Raw genomic sequence first — 21,794 nt, 5'->3', positions numbered from 1 at the left:
ATATTACAAAACAAAGGGAGTAGTAGATATAGTCATCGCTATGACACGTATAAAGGATAAGAGAGATAGGAAGCTTTTATTTTTGGGGCTCAAAAGAAAACGCGGAAGCTTTATTCGGACTACACAAGCACAAGTGCTCACACCAAAATCTTACTAGACCTTATGCAAACAAAAAAAAACGTTTGTCTAAAATTCCTACTTTTTTTATCATCAGTACAGACACAAATGCTTATATGCGTATACATTCACCTAGTAAACATACACACGCACACTCTATCCTATGAGCATTTTCGAGAGACTGAGCCGACATATTATGTTAAGATTTTACGAAGTCATCATAAATGCCTAGTAGTCAACGGGAATGTCTTCTCGCATTGAACGTGTATCGCCGGAAATTCTGAAATAAATTCAGAATAATGCGAGTACTCGGACTTAAATCCTAATGGTCTGAGGATACCACTATCCAGATAACCAATCAATCATAATCATAGCTTGGTTCGGCTGAAAATTCCTACTAGTAAACTTGCACAAACATCATCGAAGACAAGACCATTTTTCGTTCCAAAACGTGCATACGCGAGCACACGACAGTTCGCAGTATGTTCACAGAACTCGACCCAGGGGTCCAGGACCGGCCGGAAGCAAGGAAAAATGGTATCACCGTGGGGATTGCACTCCCAGGTACGCAGAATCGTCCAAGCTGACATACGCATTGCTAGGTTCAATCTCGGAGCACGTGCTTGGCGTTGGCGACCCAACAGCAAGCAAAGCTTCCATCTCCTGGGAACTCCTTTGGCCCCATGGATGCTGCTGCGCAAGCAGAAGCTTCCTTAGCCTGCCAAGCTCTTCCGCGACCTCCCGCATGTAGGGTCTCCTCTCGCTGGCCATCTCCAGGCACTGCTTTGCTATCTCCGCCACCTGCTCAATCACCTCGATGCTCTGCTCGTTCACGATCTGGGCGTCCACCATCTCGTCCAGCTTGCTCGCGCTCGCGGCGAGAAGGAAGTGCGACGTGTTGACACCAGATTTTGGCATGGTCAAAAACATAATTAAAAAGATCTTAAATGGAAAAATGATCAAAGCGAGAAAGTTCCTTATCGTCAAAAGAAGAAATTTTAATATTTGGGCCATAGCCATCCGATCTCATCTCTAAGGCCGAAGTTGTATTCGAAGTATTGAGATTTTGTGTTCAGAACAATATTCGGCTGATCACGCCCCCAAGATGGCCTCTGATGGAAAAAGTTACAACTGCAAAGTTCTTCGTCTCGTCAAAACGGACGATTCTGATATAAAGATTGTCCCTATCCAAGGTCGTATGCAAAAGTTATAGGCAAAACCGTGCGCTGCATCAATGTTGGCCGGATCATCCGGGCCGGGGTCCGGATCATCCGGGTAATTGAAGCACTAAGATTCCAGAAGGTTGGTGCTGACGCCGGATGATCTGGGTCAACTTCCGGATGATCCGGGTAAAGGCTGGACAGTCCGGGCAATAGTCCGGCCGGACAAGTTTTTCTGCTGCAGATGTTAGAAAACAGCCCGAAACTCTCTCAATATGACCTCAGATCAAAAAGTGTTCAACAGCAAAATTGTGCATCTCGTCGAGACGGTCGATTTGGATATAAAAAACGTCCAAATTCGAGGTCGTATGAGGATTCTAGAGACAAAACAGTGAACTGCTGTCAAAAAACTGGGCTAGGCCGGATCATCCAGGTCTTGAGCCGGACATCCGGGCCGGGGGTCGTGAATAGTCCGTGTTTTATTAGGTTTTGATGATTTGGACGGCTAGGCAAGTCCTTTTCTTGTACGGGAAGTCCACCTGCCTCTTATATAGACAAGATGTGACGACCGATTGAATAACACACAATCGATCTATCAATATATCACTTTTTACCTTTACCTTTATCTTCTCCCTTGTTCTTCTTCTTCCTCGTTCTTCGTTCGTTCTTCTTCATTGCAGGGCGGCGAACCTCGAGGCCCTAGGGGCGGTCAGGCCGACCTAGGGCAGCCCATAGCCGCCGCGCGCCCTGACGGGTCCCTCCCGGGCGTGTGGGGTTTCGGGTCTACAAAAGCGTCCGCCGGATTGTCCTGCGTACCGCGCTTCCGGCAGGTCTCCTTCGACGTGAGATGTGGTGCATCACCCCCGGTGTCGAGGGTACACGGTGACGTGTTCGTGTGCGAACACGACGAGAGGTTCTTCTCCTCGCCCTCGGCGGCCTGAAGGTTGAGCGCCTTCCTCCGGGTGAGCAGCTCCAGGAGGACGACGCCGAAGCTGTACACGTCGCTCTTGTCCGTCAGCTTGCAGGTCTGCATGTACTCCGGGTCGAGGTAGCCGCAGGTCCCCTGGACAAACGTCACGAACTGGGCCTCGTCCGTCGGGGCCAGCATGGAGGCCCCGAAGTCGGAGACCTTGACGGTGTGGCCGTCGTCGATGAGCATGTTGGGCGACTTCACGTCGCCGTGGATGATCGGCGGCGAGGCCCAGGAGTGCAGGTACGCGATCGCCTCGGCGCCCTCGTGCGCGATCTTGAGGCGCGTCGCCAGGGGGACGCGCGCTCCGTGGCGGTGGATGAGCTGGTACAGGGTGCCGTTGGGGACGAACTCGTAGACGAGCATGGGCCATGGGGACCTCCACCTCGAGGCAGCAGCCGTAGAGCCTGACGACGTTCCGGTGGTTGATCTGGGACAGGATGAGCATCTCCTTCCCGAACTCCTTCTGCCTGTCGTTGATGAGCTTGCACCGCTTTATGGCCACGGTTCGGCTGTCCTTGAGGGTGCCCTTGTAGACGGTGCCGTTGCCTCCCTTCCCGATCACATTTCGCTCGTCGAATCTGCCGGTTGCCTCCTCTAGCTCCTCCTTGGTGAACAGCGTGAAGGACACTCCTTGCTTTGACTTCATCTCCTCGAACAGCATGAGGCCTCCGTGCTGCTTGAAGTACCTCCTCTTTACGGTGGCAAGGCTCCTCCTTTCGTGGATCAGGTAGGCGCAGGACATGCTAATTACCAGTACAACTACGCTGATGCTAACACCTGCATTAAAAAGGTGTGCTAGAAATTAAGTAAGATTCTTAGAGCATCTCCAACAGACGCTCTATCTAGCCGCGCACTAAAAAAATTTTACAGCGCCAAAATAGTGTTTTAGCGCGCCGGACAACCGAGTATCTCCAACAGATGCCCAAAAATATACTGCCCAGCTAGCAACAATAGCAACTCCAACAAGCGCCCAAAAATAACCACGCGCGCCCGTACCTAGCTCGCCCCGCCATGGCCGTGGCCGTGCCGCCCGTGCCCGTGGGCGCGCTCCTCCCAGCCCCGCCACCGCCATGACCGTGGCCGTGGTCGTGCCCGCGCCCTCCCGCTCGTGGCCGTGGCCGCGGCCCGCCGCGCTGCCGCTCGTGGCCATGGCCGTGGCCCGCGCCCCGCCCGGTCGCCGCCGCGGCCGCGCCCGCGTCCTCCCGCTCGTGGCCGTGGCCGCGGCCCGCCGCGCCCGCGCGCTGCCGCTCGTGGCCGTGGCCGTGGCCCGCGCCCCGCCCGGCCGCCGTCGCGGTTGCGCCCGCGCCCTCCCGCTCGTGGTCGTGGCCCGCCGCGCCCGCGCGCTGCCGCTCGTGGCCGTGGCCGTGTCCCGCGCCCCGCCCGGCCGCCGTCGCGGCCGCGCCCGCGCCCTCCCGCTTGTGGTCGGGGCCGCGGCCCGCCGCGCCCGCGCGCTGCCGCTTGTGGCCGTGGTCGTGGCCGCGCCCGCGCGGTGCCGCTCGTGGCCGTGGCCGTGGCCCGCGCCCCGCCCCGCCCCGCCGCCCGGCTCGCGCATGCGCTCCTCCCTGCTCCGCCAGCGCCGTGGCCGTGGCCGTGGCCGCGCCCGCGCGATGCCGCTCGTGGCCGTGGCCGGGGCCCGCGCCATGCCCCGCCGCCGTCGTGGCCTTGGCCGCGCCTGCGCTCCTCCCCGCCCTGCCGCCTCCGTGGCCGTGGCCGCCGTCCGCCCCGCCCGTGGCCGGCTGACGAGCTGGCGCGCGCATGCGAGGAGGCCAACGGCGGCTGCGGGTGCACGGGGCACTTTCCACGCGCGTGAAAAGTTCAGCGTGCTGGAGCTCGAGCGCTAAATATACGGCTTGCGATCCAGTTTCGTCCGGCGCGCTGAACGCCTTTTACAGCGTGCTCTATTATGCAGCGTCCGTTGGAGTGGTACTTTCAACTCCGCGCGCGCTAAAGTTGCGATTTTTTGGGCGCGTCCCTAATATTGGGCCTCTGTTGGAGATGCTCTTATGTCTGAAAGAATTCAGGGAGCATGCATTAGTTTTGCGTCTGCAGATTCCGAGAAATACTACTTGTTCTTGGGAGAGCAGAGAAATGTCAAATGGACTCAAATGGCGTACCAATTGCAATGTGCGCTCCAAGTTGAGATTTCTTGGCCTCGCATGTGCCAGTATAAGCGTTGCCTGTTGTCTTGTCAGGGCAAGCGCACCTGAATCCACCAGGAGTGTTGATGCAGGTACCAGGAACAGAGCACGGGTAACTGATTCCACCATCGCCGCACTCGTCAATATCTGCAAAAGCAAACCAGAAATTTCTTATAGCGTCGACCGATCGATGCGGACGAAAGTTCATCTCAAGTAGGATAGGAATAGGAAAAGACGAAGAGCAGACCTCGGCAGCCGCCTTGCAGGTATGGGTTGCCTTGGTACCCACGAGAGCAGTTGCAGAGATATCCCGGGCCGTTTCTCGAATCCACGCACACGCTGTTGCTGCTGACGCAAGCGTAGGCCGTGGTGTTCCGCATCGCCTCCTGGCACGTCACCTTCCCTACCACCCAGTCGAGCACCAGCGGCACCTTCCCGCCGGTGGACGCCATGAAGTCGCCGGCGGTGACGTAGGTGGTGCGGAAGTCGAACCACGCCGCCTCGACCAGGACCGCGTAGCTGCACCGGCTGAAGTTAGCGATCGCGGTGGTGTTGAACTTCTCCTCAAACACCACGTCGAACGAGTTGATCCCCCTGGGGATGGCCGCCTGGCAGCAGCCCATGCCGGAGCAGGAGCCGTTCTCCAGCCGGCCGGCGCCCGGGCAGGTGGCCATGCACCCGGTCATGTACGTGGAGCCCGTCGCGAACTGCGACGTTTCCGAGGAGCTCACGTAGGCGAGCGAGTTGCACCCGACGACGGTGAACCGGTTGTCCTCGTCGGACAGCATGAAGGACGAGTCGGAGAAGTCTGTCCACATGCTGCTCCCCCCGTCCATGGACCGGGACGTGGCGTTGTAGCACCACGGGTTGATCTCGTTGCGGACGCGCGCCTGCCCGCGGGCCACGGAGACGCCCAGGACCTCGACCTCGAAGCAGAAGGGCCTGTACGTGCCGTCGGCGGTGAGGTTGCAGGTGAGGCCGAAGGTCACGTCGTTCTCGCCCGTGTAGAGGTAGCAGCCGCGGCCGATGCCGAACGGGTACGGGATGTCCACGTCGCCGCACCGCCGCTGGCATGTTCCGCCCGGTGGTTGCGATGCCGCCGCGGGCCACGCCGAAGCAAGCACGGCGATCAAGGTAAGAAGCATCTCTGCAGCTTGCGAGGTGAGCCGGCGTGCTGAAATTTTGCCTTGCCGTCGCTGCTCTGGATACAACTCCTTTAGTTTGGAGGCTGCAAGTTTCAAGAAGGAAATATCTAGCGACGATTCTGGCAAGCGCTGTCGCCATTGCTGCAATGAATTCGCAAGCGACCACTTTGATTAGATTGGTTGATCTACAGGTTCTCTCCAACCGTCCAAGGAATAGTTCGAAAAAGAAGAGACTGAAAATGACTGATGCGGCAGGACTCCGTCAAAGTGTCCATACTTTCTTTCTTGACGGACAAAGGAGTGTACATGAGAATGCCTACTTTGTTGAAGCTCCTGCCGCTCCGTACTCGACAGAGACGCGCACGAGGAGGCGAAGAACTCTCATGATCGATCAATTGCGTAAGCAAGATGCCGCGGGAGGAAATGATGGAAGACAGGGCCAGCCGTTCATGATTTCACACACAGTTCGTTTGTCTCACGCGTCTCTGCCGCATACTTTGTTGTTAGTCTACTCACACGGTCTGCCTTACTATTTTACCGGAAAGGCGGGTGCACTTAGGACGTGTTTGGTAGTCCGCATGCAGCCTAACCAGGCCCGCGCGAGATGTGCATGGTCTATTTGGTTGGCTGGGCTGCATGCGGTTTGAGGCCGCACGAACTTCAAAGCAGCCTGCAGCCTGGCCCGACAGAAACTATCGAATCGGCAGTTCCTCGCGAGCCTGGCCCGGCGTGGCCGTGCGTGCGGGGCAGTTGCACGTCTCGGGCAGCGCGGGAGACGGAGGCGACGTCTCATTACTCGCCCCCCACTCTCCTGTCACCGCCCATGCACACTGTTCCCACCGCTCCCTCTCTCTCCCTCACCGCCCCTCCCTCTCCTCTCCTCTGCTCCGATGGCTCCGCCACGCCCACCGCCGCGCCGCCCTCTGACCCCGGTCGACCAGCGCATCGCCAGCATCCAGGAGCGCTGGCTGGCCGGGCTCCAGAACTCGGGCCGCGACCTGGCGTCGACGCTGCGGGCGTTGTGCCCCATCTGCTGCCGGCCTCCTCCACGAGCGCCGGCCAATGCGGTGCCGGCCGATCCTGCTCCGCTGTCGATTCCGGACCTCCTGGTCCTGGGCTCGGCACCGGCGTCGTCGATGGAGCCGCTCCTTCTCGAGACACCATTGGTCTCGGGGGTTTTCTTGACCCCCGTCCAAGGGTTTTCTCAGGTCGGCGGGCCGTCCTTCTCGACCTCCGGCGTGGCGTTGAGCACGGGGCCGATGCCGCAGGCCGTCGCCGGGGCCAGCTCGTCCTCTGCTCCGCCACCTCTATCGTTCCCGCCGGCGTTTTCACCCTGGCCTCGGTTCGCTGCGGCTGTGCGTGCTCCGGTGAGTCAAATCCCCTCAAATGTTGCTCTTAGATGTAGATTAACGGTTAATGTCTTAGGCATGTGCTAGGATTGATAGGATTCTAGCAGATCCGATTGGATGCGATCCCAATCGAATCCAATCGGACTGATCTGTTCTTGTTTTGTACAATGCATGTGCTATTGCTTGTGCTCATGCTAGAATGCTAGTAGCTGTGTTACATGCTAGATTCATGTTCATGCTAGAATTCTAGAATCATGCTAGTCCGAGTCGTACTACATGCTAGATTTGTGCTACATGCTAGTAGCTGTGTTCATGCTCGAATCATGTTCATGTTGAGTGATGAATGCTAGAATCATATTGACTGATGGCATGTTCATGTTAGAATCATGTCCTTGTTTCATGTTGCAAGTTGAAGCTAGGGTTTGTGCCATGAGTGGCTGTTATACGTGCATGTAGTAGGACCATTTTAGGATGGTCCAAATCTGCATGGCTGCACATGGGTGCAATTGGCACTTACTGTTGCTATTTTTAGATGTTTCCTTGTTTAGGATAGTGTAGTGATCAGTGCCAGTTGCAGCAAAGAAGATGCCACTGATCAGTGACTTGCCCAACAACAAGTGTCATTGATAAGTGGCATTTGCCCCAATGGCACTTGTTGTTGGGCAAAATGGCACTTGCTATTGGGCAAGTCACTGATCAGTGTCATGGTTGTGCTATTGGGCAAGTCACTGATCAATGTCATTGATCAGTTCCATTTGCACTACAGCAAGTTGATTAGTGCTCTTCCCCAACACCAAGTGCCACTGATCATTGCCATTTGGCCATGAGCACATGCCACTAATCAGTGGCACTGATCAGTGGCACTTGTTGTTGGGCATTCTAGCATTCATCACTGATTAATGGCACTTACTGTTGGGCAAGTCCACTGATCAGTGGCATTTGCTTGCTTGCTTGCTTGTTTGCTTGCTTTGTTTGATACTAATACTTGTCATGTTGCCTGACAAGATACTGAAGACTGACTGGGATGTGCCGGGTGGAGGAGCTCAGGTCATGGCCGGAGCTGAGAGTGCCGAGGATTTCATCCCCACGAACAGGTGGCTAAGGACAGTGGACCTGCCTGGCAGGATCGCCTTCATGAGCGTGCCTCGTTCAAGGGGACGATCTACAAGGCAGGGCCACGAGGAGAGAGCCAGGGAGCCGATGAGATTCTACCAGCAGATCAAGAACAACGAGGACCTCGCCATGCTCGTCATCCCTCCCAAGTTCGTGGAGGTGATGAACACCTGGCTGGTGATCAAGCGCCTCCCGCGCGTGGTCAGGCTCTCGGCCAACAAGCGGTGCATGTTCTGGGTGCAGGTCCAGAACTTCGAGGGCCACATGGTGCTTGGCCGGGGGTGGAACTACTTCTGTCGCCGCCACCACATCGTCCCCAGCGACCTCATCGTTGTGCGCATCTCGGGACTCGGACTGAAGGTTCAGATCTACAACCACGACTCATCAGTGATGTGCAGGTACCGTTGCAGCAGGCACAACTGCCTTGGTGGCATCGAGCGGGCTATGTAGTTAAGTTAAGTCAGGTGTTAGTGGAGAACTTTTAGGGTGTGTGGCGATCGAGACTTGTGCTGGGAACTTGTTCATATTTTGGCCAGGAGCAGCACGCTGGCACAGCAAGGAAGTAGGATGCTCCTGCTCTTAACCTAGACTTATGCTATCTAGTTAAGTAGTTTGCTGTCATTTGCTTGCTTGTTGTGTTAAGTTTGCTGTCATTACATTGCTTGCTTTGTTTGATCTTACTGTTGTGCTAATCATGTGTGGTGGTAAGGCCACCACATTTGAATGGGGTGAGCAGAACACAAACGTCATTTGCAACCAAACAACTGAAGTTTGCATCTGCTCGCACCCTAAGCACAAATGCGGGCAACCAAACAGCAGGGGGGTAAATGCATCTCGATGCGATGCAGGCAACCAAACAGGTCGCATCTGCTGCATATGAGGCTACATTTCAGCAACCAGGCTGGCTGGAGATGGACATGCAACCAAACACGCCCTTAGAGCATCTCCAACAGGCGCGCAACGCGAGGCGCGCTAATAATCAGAATACAGCACCGGGTGAGCCAGGTTTTGCGCGCAGCGGTGCGCTGACTCCGGCGGCCGCTGCAAAATAAAGCGCGCCCGAGCCGCTCCAGCAGGCGCACTATATTTCTTTTTTTTCTTGACGATTGGACACATAGCATACAAATATGGAGATAGTTCGACACATAGCCTGCTTCTAAATACAAAATGCGTACATATAGGCTTCTCCAACGATATATAGTTCTACTTCGTCCACATAGCCTGCTTCTACGATACAAAATAAAACAAAAAACTACTACTACTCGTCATTCTCTGACTCGGACTCTGCCTTGGTGATGTCCTCCTCCGACGTCTGAGCATAGGCGTCAAGGAACCGCTCGTCCCGGGAGTCCCAGGACGACGCATCTCCTAGCGCCATGTTGTATTTAGTGACCGTCTTCCGCGTTCTCTTGTCCTCGCGATAGGCGGCTCGCTCCTTCCTTCTCCCCTCCCTCTCCGCCCTCCTCTCGGCAAAGAATTGTTCCTCGTTGATGATGTCTTGCGGGAAGTGTTGCCTCCACAGTGCCATGGCTTCCTCGTCCATCTCGGCCAGGCTAAGACGACGCTCCCACCTCTGGTGTTTGCGACGATCCTCGCCCGTGATAAGCCGCGGCAAAGGCGCCAAATCCTGTGCCCGCTCCCGCGTCGCCACGTCGGTGAAGTTCATGTCCCAACGGGACCGCCGGAGGCGCCACGCCGTAGCGTCGTACGCGCGGGCGCCATCCTGGGCGGTGTCAAAGGTTCTGAGGCCGAGGCGCACGCCGCCGCCCGACCGAATCGAGGCGGAATAGGTGCCGGGCGGGCGCACGCGGACGCCGCGGTAGCCCGAAACTCCCTGGCAGCGAGGCGGCATGGTGGCACGGTGGTGTCGTGTCGGCGGCGAGGAGAGAAAGCAGTGGAGGGAGCGAGAAAGAGCAGCAGAGGGCGCTGCAATTGTATAGGCGCGCCGATGAAAGTGTAACTATCCCTAGGAGGTTTTGGTAATTCATAACAACATATAGCTCATTGAGCTAACGCTATTCCAAGACAAATATTTCAGGAAAAGCTCAATGAATGGCATGGCATGGATGATGAAAGTGGACCCCTCAAAATATTAAGGACAAAGGATTGGCTCAAGCTCAAAAGCTCAAGACTCTACATTTTACATTTTAGTGATCCAAGATCACATTGAGTCTATAGGAAAAGCCAATACTATCAAGGAGGGATGAGGTGTTGCTTAATGAGCCTCTTGCTTCCAGTGCTTAGTGATATGCTCCAAAAACCCTCAACTACTTTCTCACATCCAGATATGACCTAAACCCAAAGTCAAAATCGGTCCTACAGATTCTTTCTATCCGGCGCCACCGAGTTCAAATGTCATAGCCACTACCACAAACCCTAGGCAAATCGGTCTCATCGATTGGGATCTCGGCCTCACCGAGATGGGATTGTAATCTCTCGGTTTCCCTTCGTAACGTTTCGGTCTAACCGAAGTGAGCGATCGGTCCCACCGAGATTGCAATGTAAACTCTCTGTTTCCCTTTCGTAATATTTCAGTCTCACCGAAAAGAGCGAATCGGTCCCACCGAGTTTACCTGACCAACTCTCTGGTTAGCTTATTACCAAAATCGGTCTCACCGAGTTTGTGTAATCGGTCTCACCGAGATTACTTTATGCCCTAACCCTAACCATATCGGTCCTACCGAGTTGCATGTCGGTCCCACCGAAATTCCTAACGATCGCTAGGTTTACTGAATCGGTCCGACCGAGTTTGTTGATTCGGTCCCACCGAGTTTGGTAATTTGTGTGTAACGGTTAGATTTTGTGTGGAGGCTATATATACCCCTCCACCTCCTCTTCATTCGTGGAGAGATCCATCAGCACAAACCTACACTTCCAACTTACCAGTTCTGAGAGAGAACCACCTACTCATGTGTTGAGGCCAAGATATTCCATTCCTACCATATGAATCTTGATCTCTAGCCTTCCCCAAGTTGCTTTCCACTCAAATCTTCTTTCCGCCAGATCCAAATCCTATGAGAGAGAATTGAGTGTTGGGGAGACTATCATTTGAAGCACAAGAGGAAGGAGTTCATCATCAACGCACCATTTGTTACTTCTTGGAGAGTGGTGTCTCCTAGATTGGCTAGGTGTCACTTGGGAGCTTCCGACAAGATTGTGGAGTTGAACCAAGGAGTTTGTAAGGGCAAGGGGATCGCCTATTTCGTGAAGATCTACCGCTAGTGAGGCAAGTCCTTCGTGGGTGACGGCCATGGTGGGATAGACAAGGTTGCTTCTTCGTGGACCCTTTGTGGGTGGAGCCCTCCGTGGACTCGCAACCGTTACCCTTCGTGGGTTGAAGTCTCCATCAACGTGGATGTACGATAGCACCACCTATCGGAACCACGACAAAAACATCCATGTCTCCAATTGCGTTTGAATCCTCCAAACCCTTCCCTTTATATTCTTGCAAGTTGCATGCTTTAATTTCCGCTACTCATATACTCTTTGCATGCTTGCTTAAATTGTGTGAAGATTGCTTGACTTGTCCAAAGATAGCTAAAATCTGCCAAAGTCTAAAATTGGGAAAAGGTTAAGTTTTTAATTGGTCAAGTAGTCTAATCACCCCCCCCCCCTCTAGACATACTTCAAGGTCCTACAAGTGGTATCAGAGCTTGGTCTCCATTTGCTTTGATTTCCATAGCTTTTGGTGGTCATAGTCTTGGTTTCACAACCTAGGAGAGTATGGCGTCTAGCGAGGGAAATTATCACCGTAGAGGTCCTTACTTTGGTGGCACTAATTTTGCTAGTTGGAAGCATAAGATGAAAATGCATATTCTCGGACATAACCCCGTCGTTTGGGCTATTGTGTGTATTGGCTTGCAAGGTGAATTCTTTGATGGGAGAGAGCCGAACCGTGAAGCTAGTGCGGATGAATTGAAGATGCTTCAATACAACGCTCAAGCTTGTGATATCCTCTTCAATGGCTTGTGCCCCGAAGAATTCAACAAAATCAGCCGTCTTGAGAATGCAAAGAAAATTTGGGATAATTTGATTGATATGCATGAAGGTACCAACTTCGTCAAGGAATCCAAGTTGGATGTGCTCCAAAGTCAGCTTGACAAGTTCAAAATGAAGGATGGTGAAGGTGTCGCTGAAATGTACTCTAGGCTTGCTCTTATCACAAATGAGATTGCCGGCTTAGGAAGTGAAGAGATGACCGACAGATTCATCATCAAGAAGATCCTAAGAGCATTGGATGGAAAGTATGATACTGTGTGCACATTGATCCAAATGATGCCAAATTACAAAGATCTCAAGCCAACGGAAGTCATTGGAAGAATTGTTGCTCATGAGATGTCACTCAAGGATAAGGAGGAACTTCACAACAAGTCAAGTGGTGCTTGCAAAGCCTCATGTGAAGCCCCCACATCATCAAGTGAGAAACAAACCTTCAATGAAGAATTGAGTTTAATGGTGAAGAACTTCAACAAATTCTACAAGAGTAGAAGCAAAGAAAGAAGCTCTAAGTCAAGGTCCTACAATGACAAAAGATCTTCTAGTCGAGAGGGCAATTGCTACAATTGTGGGAGACCTGGACACTATTCCAATGAGTGTACGACACCCTACAAACAAAGAGAATATTCTCCAAAAAGAAGAAGTAGAAGAGAAGAATCACCACCAAGAGAGAGAAGGAGTAGAGATGATTGTTATGAACGAAGACCCTCACAGAGAAGCAAGGATTCGGAAAGGAAGGACAAGTCATCAAAGAGCTACACAAAACGAAGACATCAAGCTCATGTTGGTGAATGGGTATCCGGCTCCGACTCCGACAATCACTCCGAGAGAAGCTATCACTCCGACTCCGAATATACTCAAGATGAAGGTGTTGCCGGTCTAGCACTTGTGTCAACCAACTCCTACGACATATTTGATTCACCAAATGAAGGAATTGGAAGATGCTTCATGGCCAAAGGTCCTAAGGTAACACACCCCGAGTATGTTGATTTTAATAGTGATGAAGATGACTTGTTAGGTGATGATGATTTACTTATTGACAACTCTAGTGATGAATACTATGATGAAACGTCAATTAATCATGCTAATCAAGATAAAACGAATGACAATGATAAGGAGAAGATTGAGCTTCTAACTAAAGAACTAAACACTCTTAAGTTAGCTCATGAAACTATCTTCGAAGATCATCGACAATTTTTAAGAGCTCATGAGAAGTTACGCTTTGAAAAGCTCAATCTTGAGCAGGAGCATGAGTTCTTAAAGGCAATCAATGATGATCTCCGTAAGAAAAGTTCTTCTTACATTGCCAAGCGTTTACTCTTATCTACTTAAATGCCTCAAGTCAAGTCTAGTAACAAGAACAATGCTAAATCCAATATTGTTGCTTCTAGTAGTTCTCTTGATTCCACTAATGATTCTCTTAGCCAAGTTACACTTGAGCAAGAAAATAGCTTATTGAAGGGAATTATAGAGAAAGGTGTATACAAGAGCCTTGCCGGCAGTAAGCAATTCGAGGAAATTGTACGCAAGCAAGGAAGGCACCGGAAGAATCAAGGTGTTGGTTTTGAACGAAAGTTCAATGCCAATGGAGTTGAGTGGGAAGAAGATCAATACCCCAAGACGAAGTTTGTTCCTCGACAAGAGAAGTATGATCCTACTTCCTTCAAGGGAACACAAGCTCAAGATGATCTTCCACCACAAGACCACAAGAACAAAGGCAAGGACAAGCTTCAAGAGGAGATTGATGCATTTGAAGAAGCACCTAAGGCCTTGGTCAAGTGGGTTCCCAAGACTACGTCAAGTTCTACTTCATCAAGTACAACTACAACTCCAAGGATTCCCATCAAGATGATGTGGATCCCGAAGAAGAAGAACTAGAGAGTTCTTGAGGGTGACTCCACCAACATTCTTCACTCATATCATTATGGCAAGGACAAGTGCAATCAACTTCCATATCTTGCACTAGTTCAAGGAGTCACAAACCCTCATGTTGGTAAGGCAAGGGACAAGGTAACCTAATGTTTCCATGGACATCATCTTGTGTGTGCATCACTCTATGTCTATGGATATTCTTGTTTGTTCCATGTGGGACTAACCCATGTAGGTATTGAAAGTGCAACTCACTCCAAAGGATTGCTCCAAATGATCTACATCAACATTGAGCATCCACATCTTCAACACCTATGAAGTCAACATCGACAAAACCCAAGGTTAGTTCATCCCTCTAAGGGGGGTCTCACATCTAGGGGAGCTTAACTCTAAGAATTGAGTCAAAGCAACTCTAATGATGTGAACACATCAATGCATTATGTAAAAGTGGTAACCCTACTTGAGCTTAAACGATGAGTATGACCTATGATCAAATGTTCTCATTTGACTCCTAAGTCAATATACTCATATATAGATGACCTAGTCATCGCCAATTGTTTGATAGATGCTAGAATTGGTTCTGCATGCTTTGCCACATATTTCATTTGCCATTTTATTGTGTGAGCATGTTGGTTGCATATTTTACTCATTCGAGGACATCCACTTGTTGTTTGGATTGATTGGTTTCTTTTTCTTTTGCCAAGTGGATGGAAAAGAATGCCTAAGAACCTTCTCTAGATATCTATGATTTTCTCGTCTCAAACTCTATTCATGCTACAGCACAAAATTTGATCAAGTCAGATTCGAACCACTCTATGTGAGGAGCACTCGGAGTCCCCGATTCGTCATAGACTTAAACTTCCAAAACTTCTTTGTGCTTTTTGGTCTGACCGATTCTTCCATTTCGGTCATACCGAGATCACTAAGTCGATCAAGGTTTTCAATCTCGGTGCAACCGATTTGAACTTTTCGGTCTCACCAAGTTGCTGTAATTGTCAACAGTTATGCATCTCGGTGCCACCAAGTCGTTCCACTCGGTCATAGTGACAGTGTCGGGCTATATATTCACATGGGCAAAAATTTGGAAAACTTTCTCCAAACCTCTTCGCCCGCGCATAGCTCGCTCTGCCTTCTAGGTCTTCGGATCGTCGACTTCGTCGCCAGCCGCCTCCTGTCGCTGATCTCCGCCGCCGTCAACAGATTTCATCTCCGCCGTTGCCGCCGTAGCAAGTTCATTGCCGAACTAGGGTATGAACTCGATCACAGTGCTATCCTCGTCTGATTCTTAGCACATTGTGTTCATTATGATTCTTGCCACGATTGAAACACCTCTATCCAGTCAAAACAATCCTTAGAATAGATGCGATTTGAAAATTTAGGGTTAGGTTTCCGCCGAAACCATCTCGGACCCACCGAGTTGAAAAACTCGGTCCCACCGATTTGGCTAACGCCATTGCACTAGTAACTCTCGATCTGACCGAGAATTGCTAATCGGTGTGACCAATTTTTGGAACTTTGTGAAACCCTAGCAGTCTCGGTGCCACTGAACTGTGACTCGGTCTGACCGAGTTCACTAGTTTAGGTTCCAAAACTGCTTCGGTATCACCGAGTTTGAAAATCGGTTGATCTGAAATGCTTTCTGTGGAAAACTAAAACTAAGTTTTTGAATCATTCTTTTGCAAAAATCTCTGCATTTTGTGATGCTCATCCACTCTATCTCATCTATAACTATTCACAGGGTCAGCAGTCAGTGTTTGCATCATGTCAGACCAAAGTGACAGCCAGAATAGGGAAGAAGAGCAGATTCACATGAGTGAGGGCACTAGTCCCTCTAGTTCTTCAGATGATGGCAGCAGAAGCACTCCTAGCAATTTGCCTAAAGCGGCCACAAGAGCCAGAAGGAAGAGAACCTTAGACTCTGAGGATGAGGACTATGTGGCAGCTGAAGATGAGGCTACTTCCAAGAAGGTAGTGCTCAAAAAGGAGTATGGATCAGCAAAGAACACAAAGCCTGGACTTAATAGGAAGGTCCCTACCAAGAGGACACCTATGCTGAAGGTCAGAGGATCAACACAAGTACCTGAAAAACCTGATCCCAAAGAGGCACCTGCAAGAAGGATTCCCACTTCCAAACCCAGGAAAGTTGCCACTGGAGAAACCATGAAGTTTACTATTGAGTCAGAAGATGAAGCTGTTGGTAAAGACAAAAAGAAAAAGAGAGTCAGAACCACTACTGCCAAAGTTCTTGGCAATCCCTCTATGAGGAGAGACTCTGAAGAAGAGGAAGAAGAGGATGCTGCGCCAGCACCCAAGGACAAAAGCTGATGGGTGATGCTATAAGGTCAGGGGCTGCATCATCAAAGCCCAAAGAAGCACCCAAAGCTGCCTCCAAGCCCAAGAATGCACCAAAGAGGAATACCAGGAGTATACCAGCTGCTGAGAAGAACAAGGCCCCAGTGCCTGAAGTTGCTGCTAAGGAAGATGATGAAGGACAAGTCCTGAGGAAGCTCAAACCCAAGATTCCAGACCACAATGATGCTCATCCTGTGGCTGAGAACATGAAGATCAGGAGAGACTCAGGGTTGAGGCTATGGAGAGAGTCAGATCCATATGCCACCAGGAGAAGGACTGTTGTTGATTATAGGTTCCACACAAAGGAACAACAGGATTTCTATGAGACAATCTTGTTGGACAAGAAGCCTATAGTGTGTGATATGAGGTGGGTCGACTGGACCTACATGAAGGAGAATGAAGAACACTATCCTGGAGTGTATGACAGCTTCAGTGCATGTGGAGTTGCAGACTTTGTTGGGAAGAAGCTCACACACTGGAATGATGAGCTCATTATGCAATTCTACTCCACAGCACATTTCTATCCCGATGGCAGGATAGTTTGGATGTTTGAAGGCATGAGATACCAATCAACTATTGAGGAATGGGCAAATCTGATCAATGCCCCAAAGGAGAGTGAAGATGACTTGGACGTTTATGCCAAGAAAAAGATGGATCACAATTCTATGTCACATATGTACAAGGAGATCCCAGACGAAGCTCTTGAGACTTTCAAGTTTGGGTCAGTCCATTTTCTTCTGTCAGGGTTGCCAACGATCAACTGGATCCTAAGGCACACTCTTTTGCCCAAGTCAGGTGACTACAACATGATCAGAGGGCCTGCAATTAACTTGCTACACATATTTGATGTGCCACAGAAATTCAAGGTCATGAGCCTCATGGTTGAGACTATCAAGAGGACAGCAGCAGACCAAAAGAGAAGTTGTGGATATGCCCCACAAATTCAGGAGTTGATTAACTCAAAGATGGGCACAGGAAAATATTTGTTGGATAAGGTACACTTTGTTCTCCATCCAGACTTTGAGGACAATCAAGTTGTGATGAATGAGAATGAACCATCATCAGTACAAGCTCAAGAGAAGAAGGAGAAAGCAAAGAAAGAGAAGGCTGCCAAGATGCCAACTCAAGAGGAGGCATCTGAGTACTTTTTGAAGAACAAGCAGGACCAGCATGGTTACTTGATAGCATCAACACTGAGAATTGAGAAGGGGTTGGCCACCCTAACTCAAAACCAGGAGAGCCTGGAAAGAATCATGGAACAAAAATTCTATGATTTAGATGTCAAAGTAACTGAGATTTAGTCAGTTGTGGAGCAGCTACAGGATGACATGCAGGAGAGGAAGGGCAGGACAACTACTGATGCATTTGCCAGAGTGCCTCGAGCTCAGAGATCGGCTGCAGAGCCAGTGACAGACACCAGAGCCACTTCATCTGCACCAGCTATAGCTCCAGTGCAACCAGCTCCAGCACCAACTCCTTCAGCTCCATCCACATCTACTGAAGCTTTCGTCCTTGGCGTCATCTCTACACCACCAACTGAAGACCAAGCCTGAGAGACGATATAGTACTATGCATTTTCTAGGAACTTTTTGGTACCTTGTTGCCAAAGGGGGAGAAAAATGTATAGACCATAGGCTTCGAGAGAGAGAGAGAGAGAGTTTGCTTTTGTTCTCTCTTGTCTTCTTGGTTGAACTTTGTTTGCTTTTGATTGCTTGAGATACTATGCTATTATCTGTGAGACATTGATGATCATGTGTTTGATCATAAGCTACACTTATGCTTGTTGGTTGATATTATCTTACTTATCCTTATATGATCATTCACTTTGCTTGGTGATGAGTGCATGTATTCAATCTTTATTATTTTGAGCGCTCCACCAAGATGTATGTGACATGGAAGAGTAACCCATGATCCTAATACCTTGTGCATTTGCAGTCCAAAGCAAATCTCAAACTATGCACAATTTTAGGGGGAGCTCTTGCTTATCACATACTTCTCAAAGCGGCGATGTTTTTCAATCTTATTATCATTTGTCGAAGCTTTGATCTATATGTTGTCATCCATTACCAAAAAGGGGGAGAATGAAAGTGCAACTATCCCTAGGTGGTTTTGGTAATTCATAACAACATATAGCTCATTGAGCTAACGCTATTCCAAGACAAACATTTTAGGAAAAGCTCAATGAATGGCATGGCATGGATGATGAAAGTGGATCCCTCAAAATATTAAGGACAAAGGATTGGCTCAAGCTCAAAAGCTCAAGACTCTACATTTTACATTTTAGTGATCCAAGATCACATTGAGTCTATAGGAAAAGCCAATACTATCGAGGAGGGATGAGGTGTTGCTTAATGAGCCTCTTGATTCAAGTGCTTAGTGATATGCTCCAAAAACCCTCAACTACTTTCTCACATCCACATATGACCTAAACCCAAAGTCAAAATCGGTCCTACCGATTATTTCTATCCGGCGCCACCGAGTTCAAATGTCATAGCCACTACCACAAACCCTAGGCAAATCGGTCTCACCGAGATGGGATTGTAATCTCTCTATTTCCCTTTGTAATGTTTCGGGCTAACCGAAGTGAGCGATTAGTCCCACCGAGATTGCAATGTAAACTCTTTGTTTCCCTTTCGTAACATTTCGGTCTCACCGAAAAGAGCGAATCGGTCCCACCAAGTTTACCTGACCAACTCTCTGGTTAGCTAATTACCGAAATTGGTCTCACCGAGTTTGTGTAAATCGGTCTAACCGAGATTACATTATGCCCTAACCCTAACCATATCGGTCCTACCGAGTTGCATGTCGGTCCCACCGAAATTCCCAATGGTCACTAGGTTTACTGAATCGGTCCGACCGAGTTTGTTCATTCGGTCCCACCGAGTTTGGTAAATTGTGTGTAATGGTTATATTTTGTGTGGAGGCTATATATACCCCTCCACCTCCTCTTCATTTGTGGAGAGAGCCATCAGAACAAACCTACACTTCCAACTTACCAGTTCTGAGAGAGAACCACCTACTCATGTGTTGAGGCCAAGATATTCCATTCCTACCATATGAATCTTGATCTCTAGCCTTCCCCAAGTTGCTTTCCACTCAAATCTTCTTTCCATCAGATCCAAATCCTATGAGAGAGAGTTGAGTGTTGGGGAGACTATCATTTGAAGCACAAGAGCAAGGAGTTAATCATCAACACACCATTTGTTACTTCTTGGAGAGTGGTGTCTCCTAGATTGGCTAGGTGTCACTTGGGAGCCTCCGACAAGATTGTGGAGTTGAACCAAGGAGTTTGTAAGGGCAAGGAGATCGCCTACTTCGTGAAGATCTACCGCTAGTGAGGCCAGTCCTTCATGGGCGACGGCCATGGTGGGATAGACAAGGTTGCTTCTTCGTGGACCCTTCATGGGTGGAGCCCTCTATGGACTCGCGCAACCATTACCCTTCGTGGGTTGAAGTCTCCATCAACATGGATGTACGATAGCACCACCTATCAGAACCACAACAAAAACATCCGTGTCTCCAATTGCATTTGAATCCTCCAAACCCTTTCCTTTACATTCTTGCAAGTTGCATGCTTTAATTTCCGCTGCTCATATACTCTTTGCATGCTTGCTTGAATTGTGTGAAGATTGCTTGACTTGTCCAAAGATAGCTAAAATATGCCAAAGTCTAAAATTGGGAAATGGTTAAGTTTTTAATTGGTCAAGTAGTCTAATCAGCCCCCCTCTAGACATACTTCAAGGTTCTACAGCCGGACGCGGTGGGCAAAATCTAGCGCGCGATCTGCCGCCTTTTCCCGCACGCGCGCAATCGTTTCCCGCGCGCGCTAGTTTGCTGCCACCGCTGAAGCGCATGAAAACGGGCCGCGCGCGCTAAAAAGCCAGTTTACCGCGCGCCAGCATCTTTTAGCGCGGCTGTTGGAGATGCTCTTAGCTGGCGAACGTACGCTGTGAGGGCATGACATCGAGGGATTTTGATAGTAGTTTTAGTTGTGAGGGGATGACAATTTCTTTAGAAAAATATGACAATTTCTTCGGAAGAAGGCAATTTTTTTATACTGTCATCGTTTGATCTCTTGAAGCAACTAAAACTGCCAGGAAAAAGTGTTCGCTTGCCATCCCCTCCTAGCTGACGTTCACCAGATAACATGATCATTTTTAAGGGAGTGTATAATGGTCAATCAACTGGATTTGATTTATGCGAGTTCAAAAAAAAACACATCTAGCCGCTACCGCGCAAAACCACGCCGCCTCTAACCTCCACGTCCTCTCTTCCACTCACCGCGCTAGAGACTTGTGGCCAGGCTAAGCCTGAGCATCGATCGGTGAAGGTGGCGGCACAGAGGTCTCCACTCGGTAGCCTTCAATGATGAGATGCGGTCTGCATGTGGCGGCTTGAGGCAAAGAACATGGTTGTGCAGCGGCAGCTGTGGTGTTTTCAGTCGGGCTAGCGGTCTCTAGTGACGAGGTGTCTGTGGTCATGATCTCGTTTACACATACGCGGGCGGCAACAACGGCATTCTCTGTCCCAACGAGGCGGCCCTCGTTACGAGTGCGCGGGTGGTGTCCTGGTCCTGCGATGTTGGCGGTTGTCGCAAGAGGCCAGACTGTCATGGACCTCCAAATTTCGCGACAATGGCAAGTATGTTTGTCAGACAATTCTACTGCCACATGCAAGGAAAACGGAGCAAGAGGGTGTGGGCTCCAAAGCGTCCCAAAATTGGATTTTGGTGGTGCACCTTCCTCCTCATCTATCTTTGTCGTGTGTGTGACGAGGACCTTAACCGTTCGGCGCCTTTGGTAGTGACCAGCTCTTGCCGCGGCTCGATTGTCTGTTTGTGTAGGCATGGTCTTCAATTGTGTGCCATCCCATGTTACGCATGTAGCTGCTGGGTACATGAAAAATGATGGCAGAAACACAAGATGGTGTCGGTGTACATAAGTCTGGGCCCTTATGTACCCCTTACTTGTGCACGGGCAGTTGTAGCCGCACCTATGGCGAGGCTTGACGGTGCAGCAGAAGGCAAGATACAAGATGACCAAGGAAGCATTCAAGCCAGTAAATACAGAACAAAAGACAAGCTGGGCCCCCGGCAAGACCCTTGCCAGGATGGCTCGCGAAGCCCCAGCAAGATTCTTGCTGGGGTAATTTGCGAAGCACCAGCAAGGCCACCACCCATGAGGCTGAGAGCTCTGACACCATCGACAACGTCAAGACCAAGAATCGGGGGCACATGCGTAGTAGCATGCAGATCTTTGTGAAGACTGGTGGCATGCAGATCTTCGTGGAGACCAGAGGACGAAGTCCCCAGCAAGGCTCTTGCCGGGGACGATCGCGAGAACCTAGCAAGACTCTTGTCGGGGACAACTGCGAAGCCACAGTGAGGCTCGCACACGATAGGGTTCCGTCACCCTGCGGCTGTTCCAGCGCAAGCACAGTGGCTAGCCAGTCATCTTGGCGTTGCATGCCTCATCAGCCTGGATGCGTGTCAAGATGGGGTGAGGCGGCGGCGGATGGGACCAGCTCTATTACCGTCCCCGGTAAAGTTGGAGGGCACGTAAGCAGCGCATTTAATGCATTTT

The 21,794-nt window shown here is 50.3% G+C and overlaps 1 protein-coding gene and 1 pseudogene across 1 annotated transcript; both read right to left on the bottom strand.

The window, feature by feature from the left end:
- Positions 1–531: 531 nt before the first annotated feature.
- LOC123137507 (wall-associated receptor kinase 1) lies at positions 532–1,137 on the bottom strand. The gene has a single exon (XM_044557293.1). The coding sequence runs from the start codon at positions 1,135–1,137 to the stop codon at positions 658–660; it is 480 nt and encodes a 159-aa protein (XP_044413228.1). The 3' UTR covers positions 532–657.
- Position 1,138: 1 nt separating this feature from the next.
- On the bottom strand, positions 1,139–5,693 carry LOC123137506 (wall-associated receptor kinase 2-like; annotated as a pseudogene).
- Positions 5,694–21,794: the final 16,101 nt, after the last annotated feature.

The sequence above is a fragment of the Triticum aestivum genome, chromosome 6B, assembly GCF_018294505.1.
Source record: "Triticum aestivum cultivar Chinese Spring chromosome 6B, IWGSC CS RefSeq v2.1, whole genome shotgun sequence".
Taxonomy (NCBI): Eukaryota; Viridiplantae; Streptophyta; class Magnoliopsida; order Poales; family Poaceae; genus Triticum; species Triticum aestivum.
This window is presented reverse-complemented; position numbering and strand designations above follow the sequence as displayed.

Coding starts and splice junctions, on each gene's coding strand:
- LOC123137507 (XM_044557293.1), bottom strand. CDS start 1,137: ATGGCTATGGCCCAAATATTAAAATTTCTTCTTTTGACGATAAGGAAC.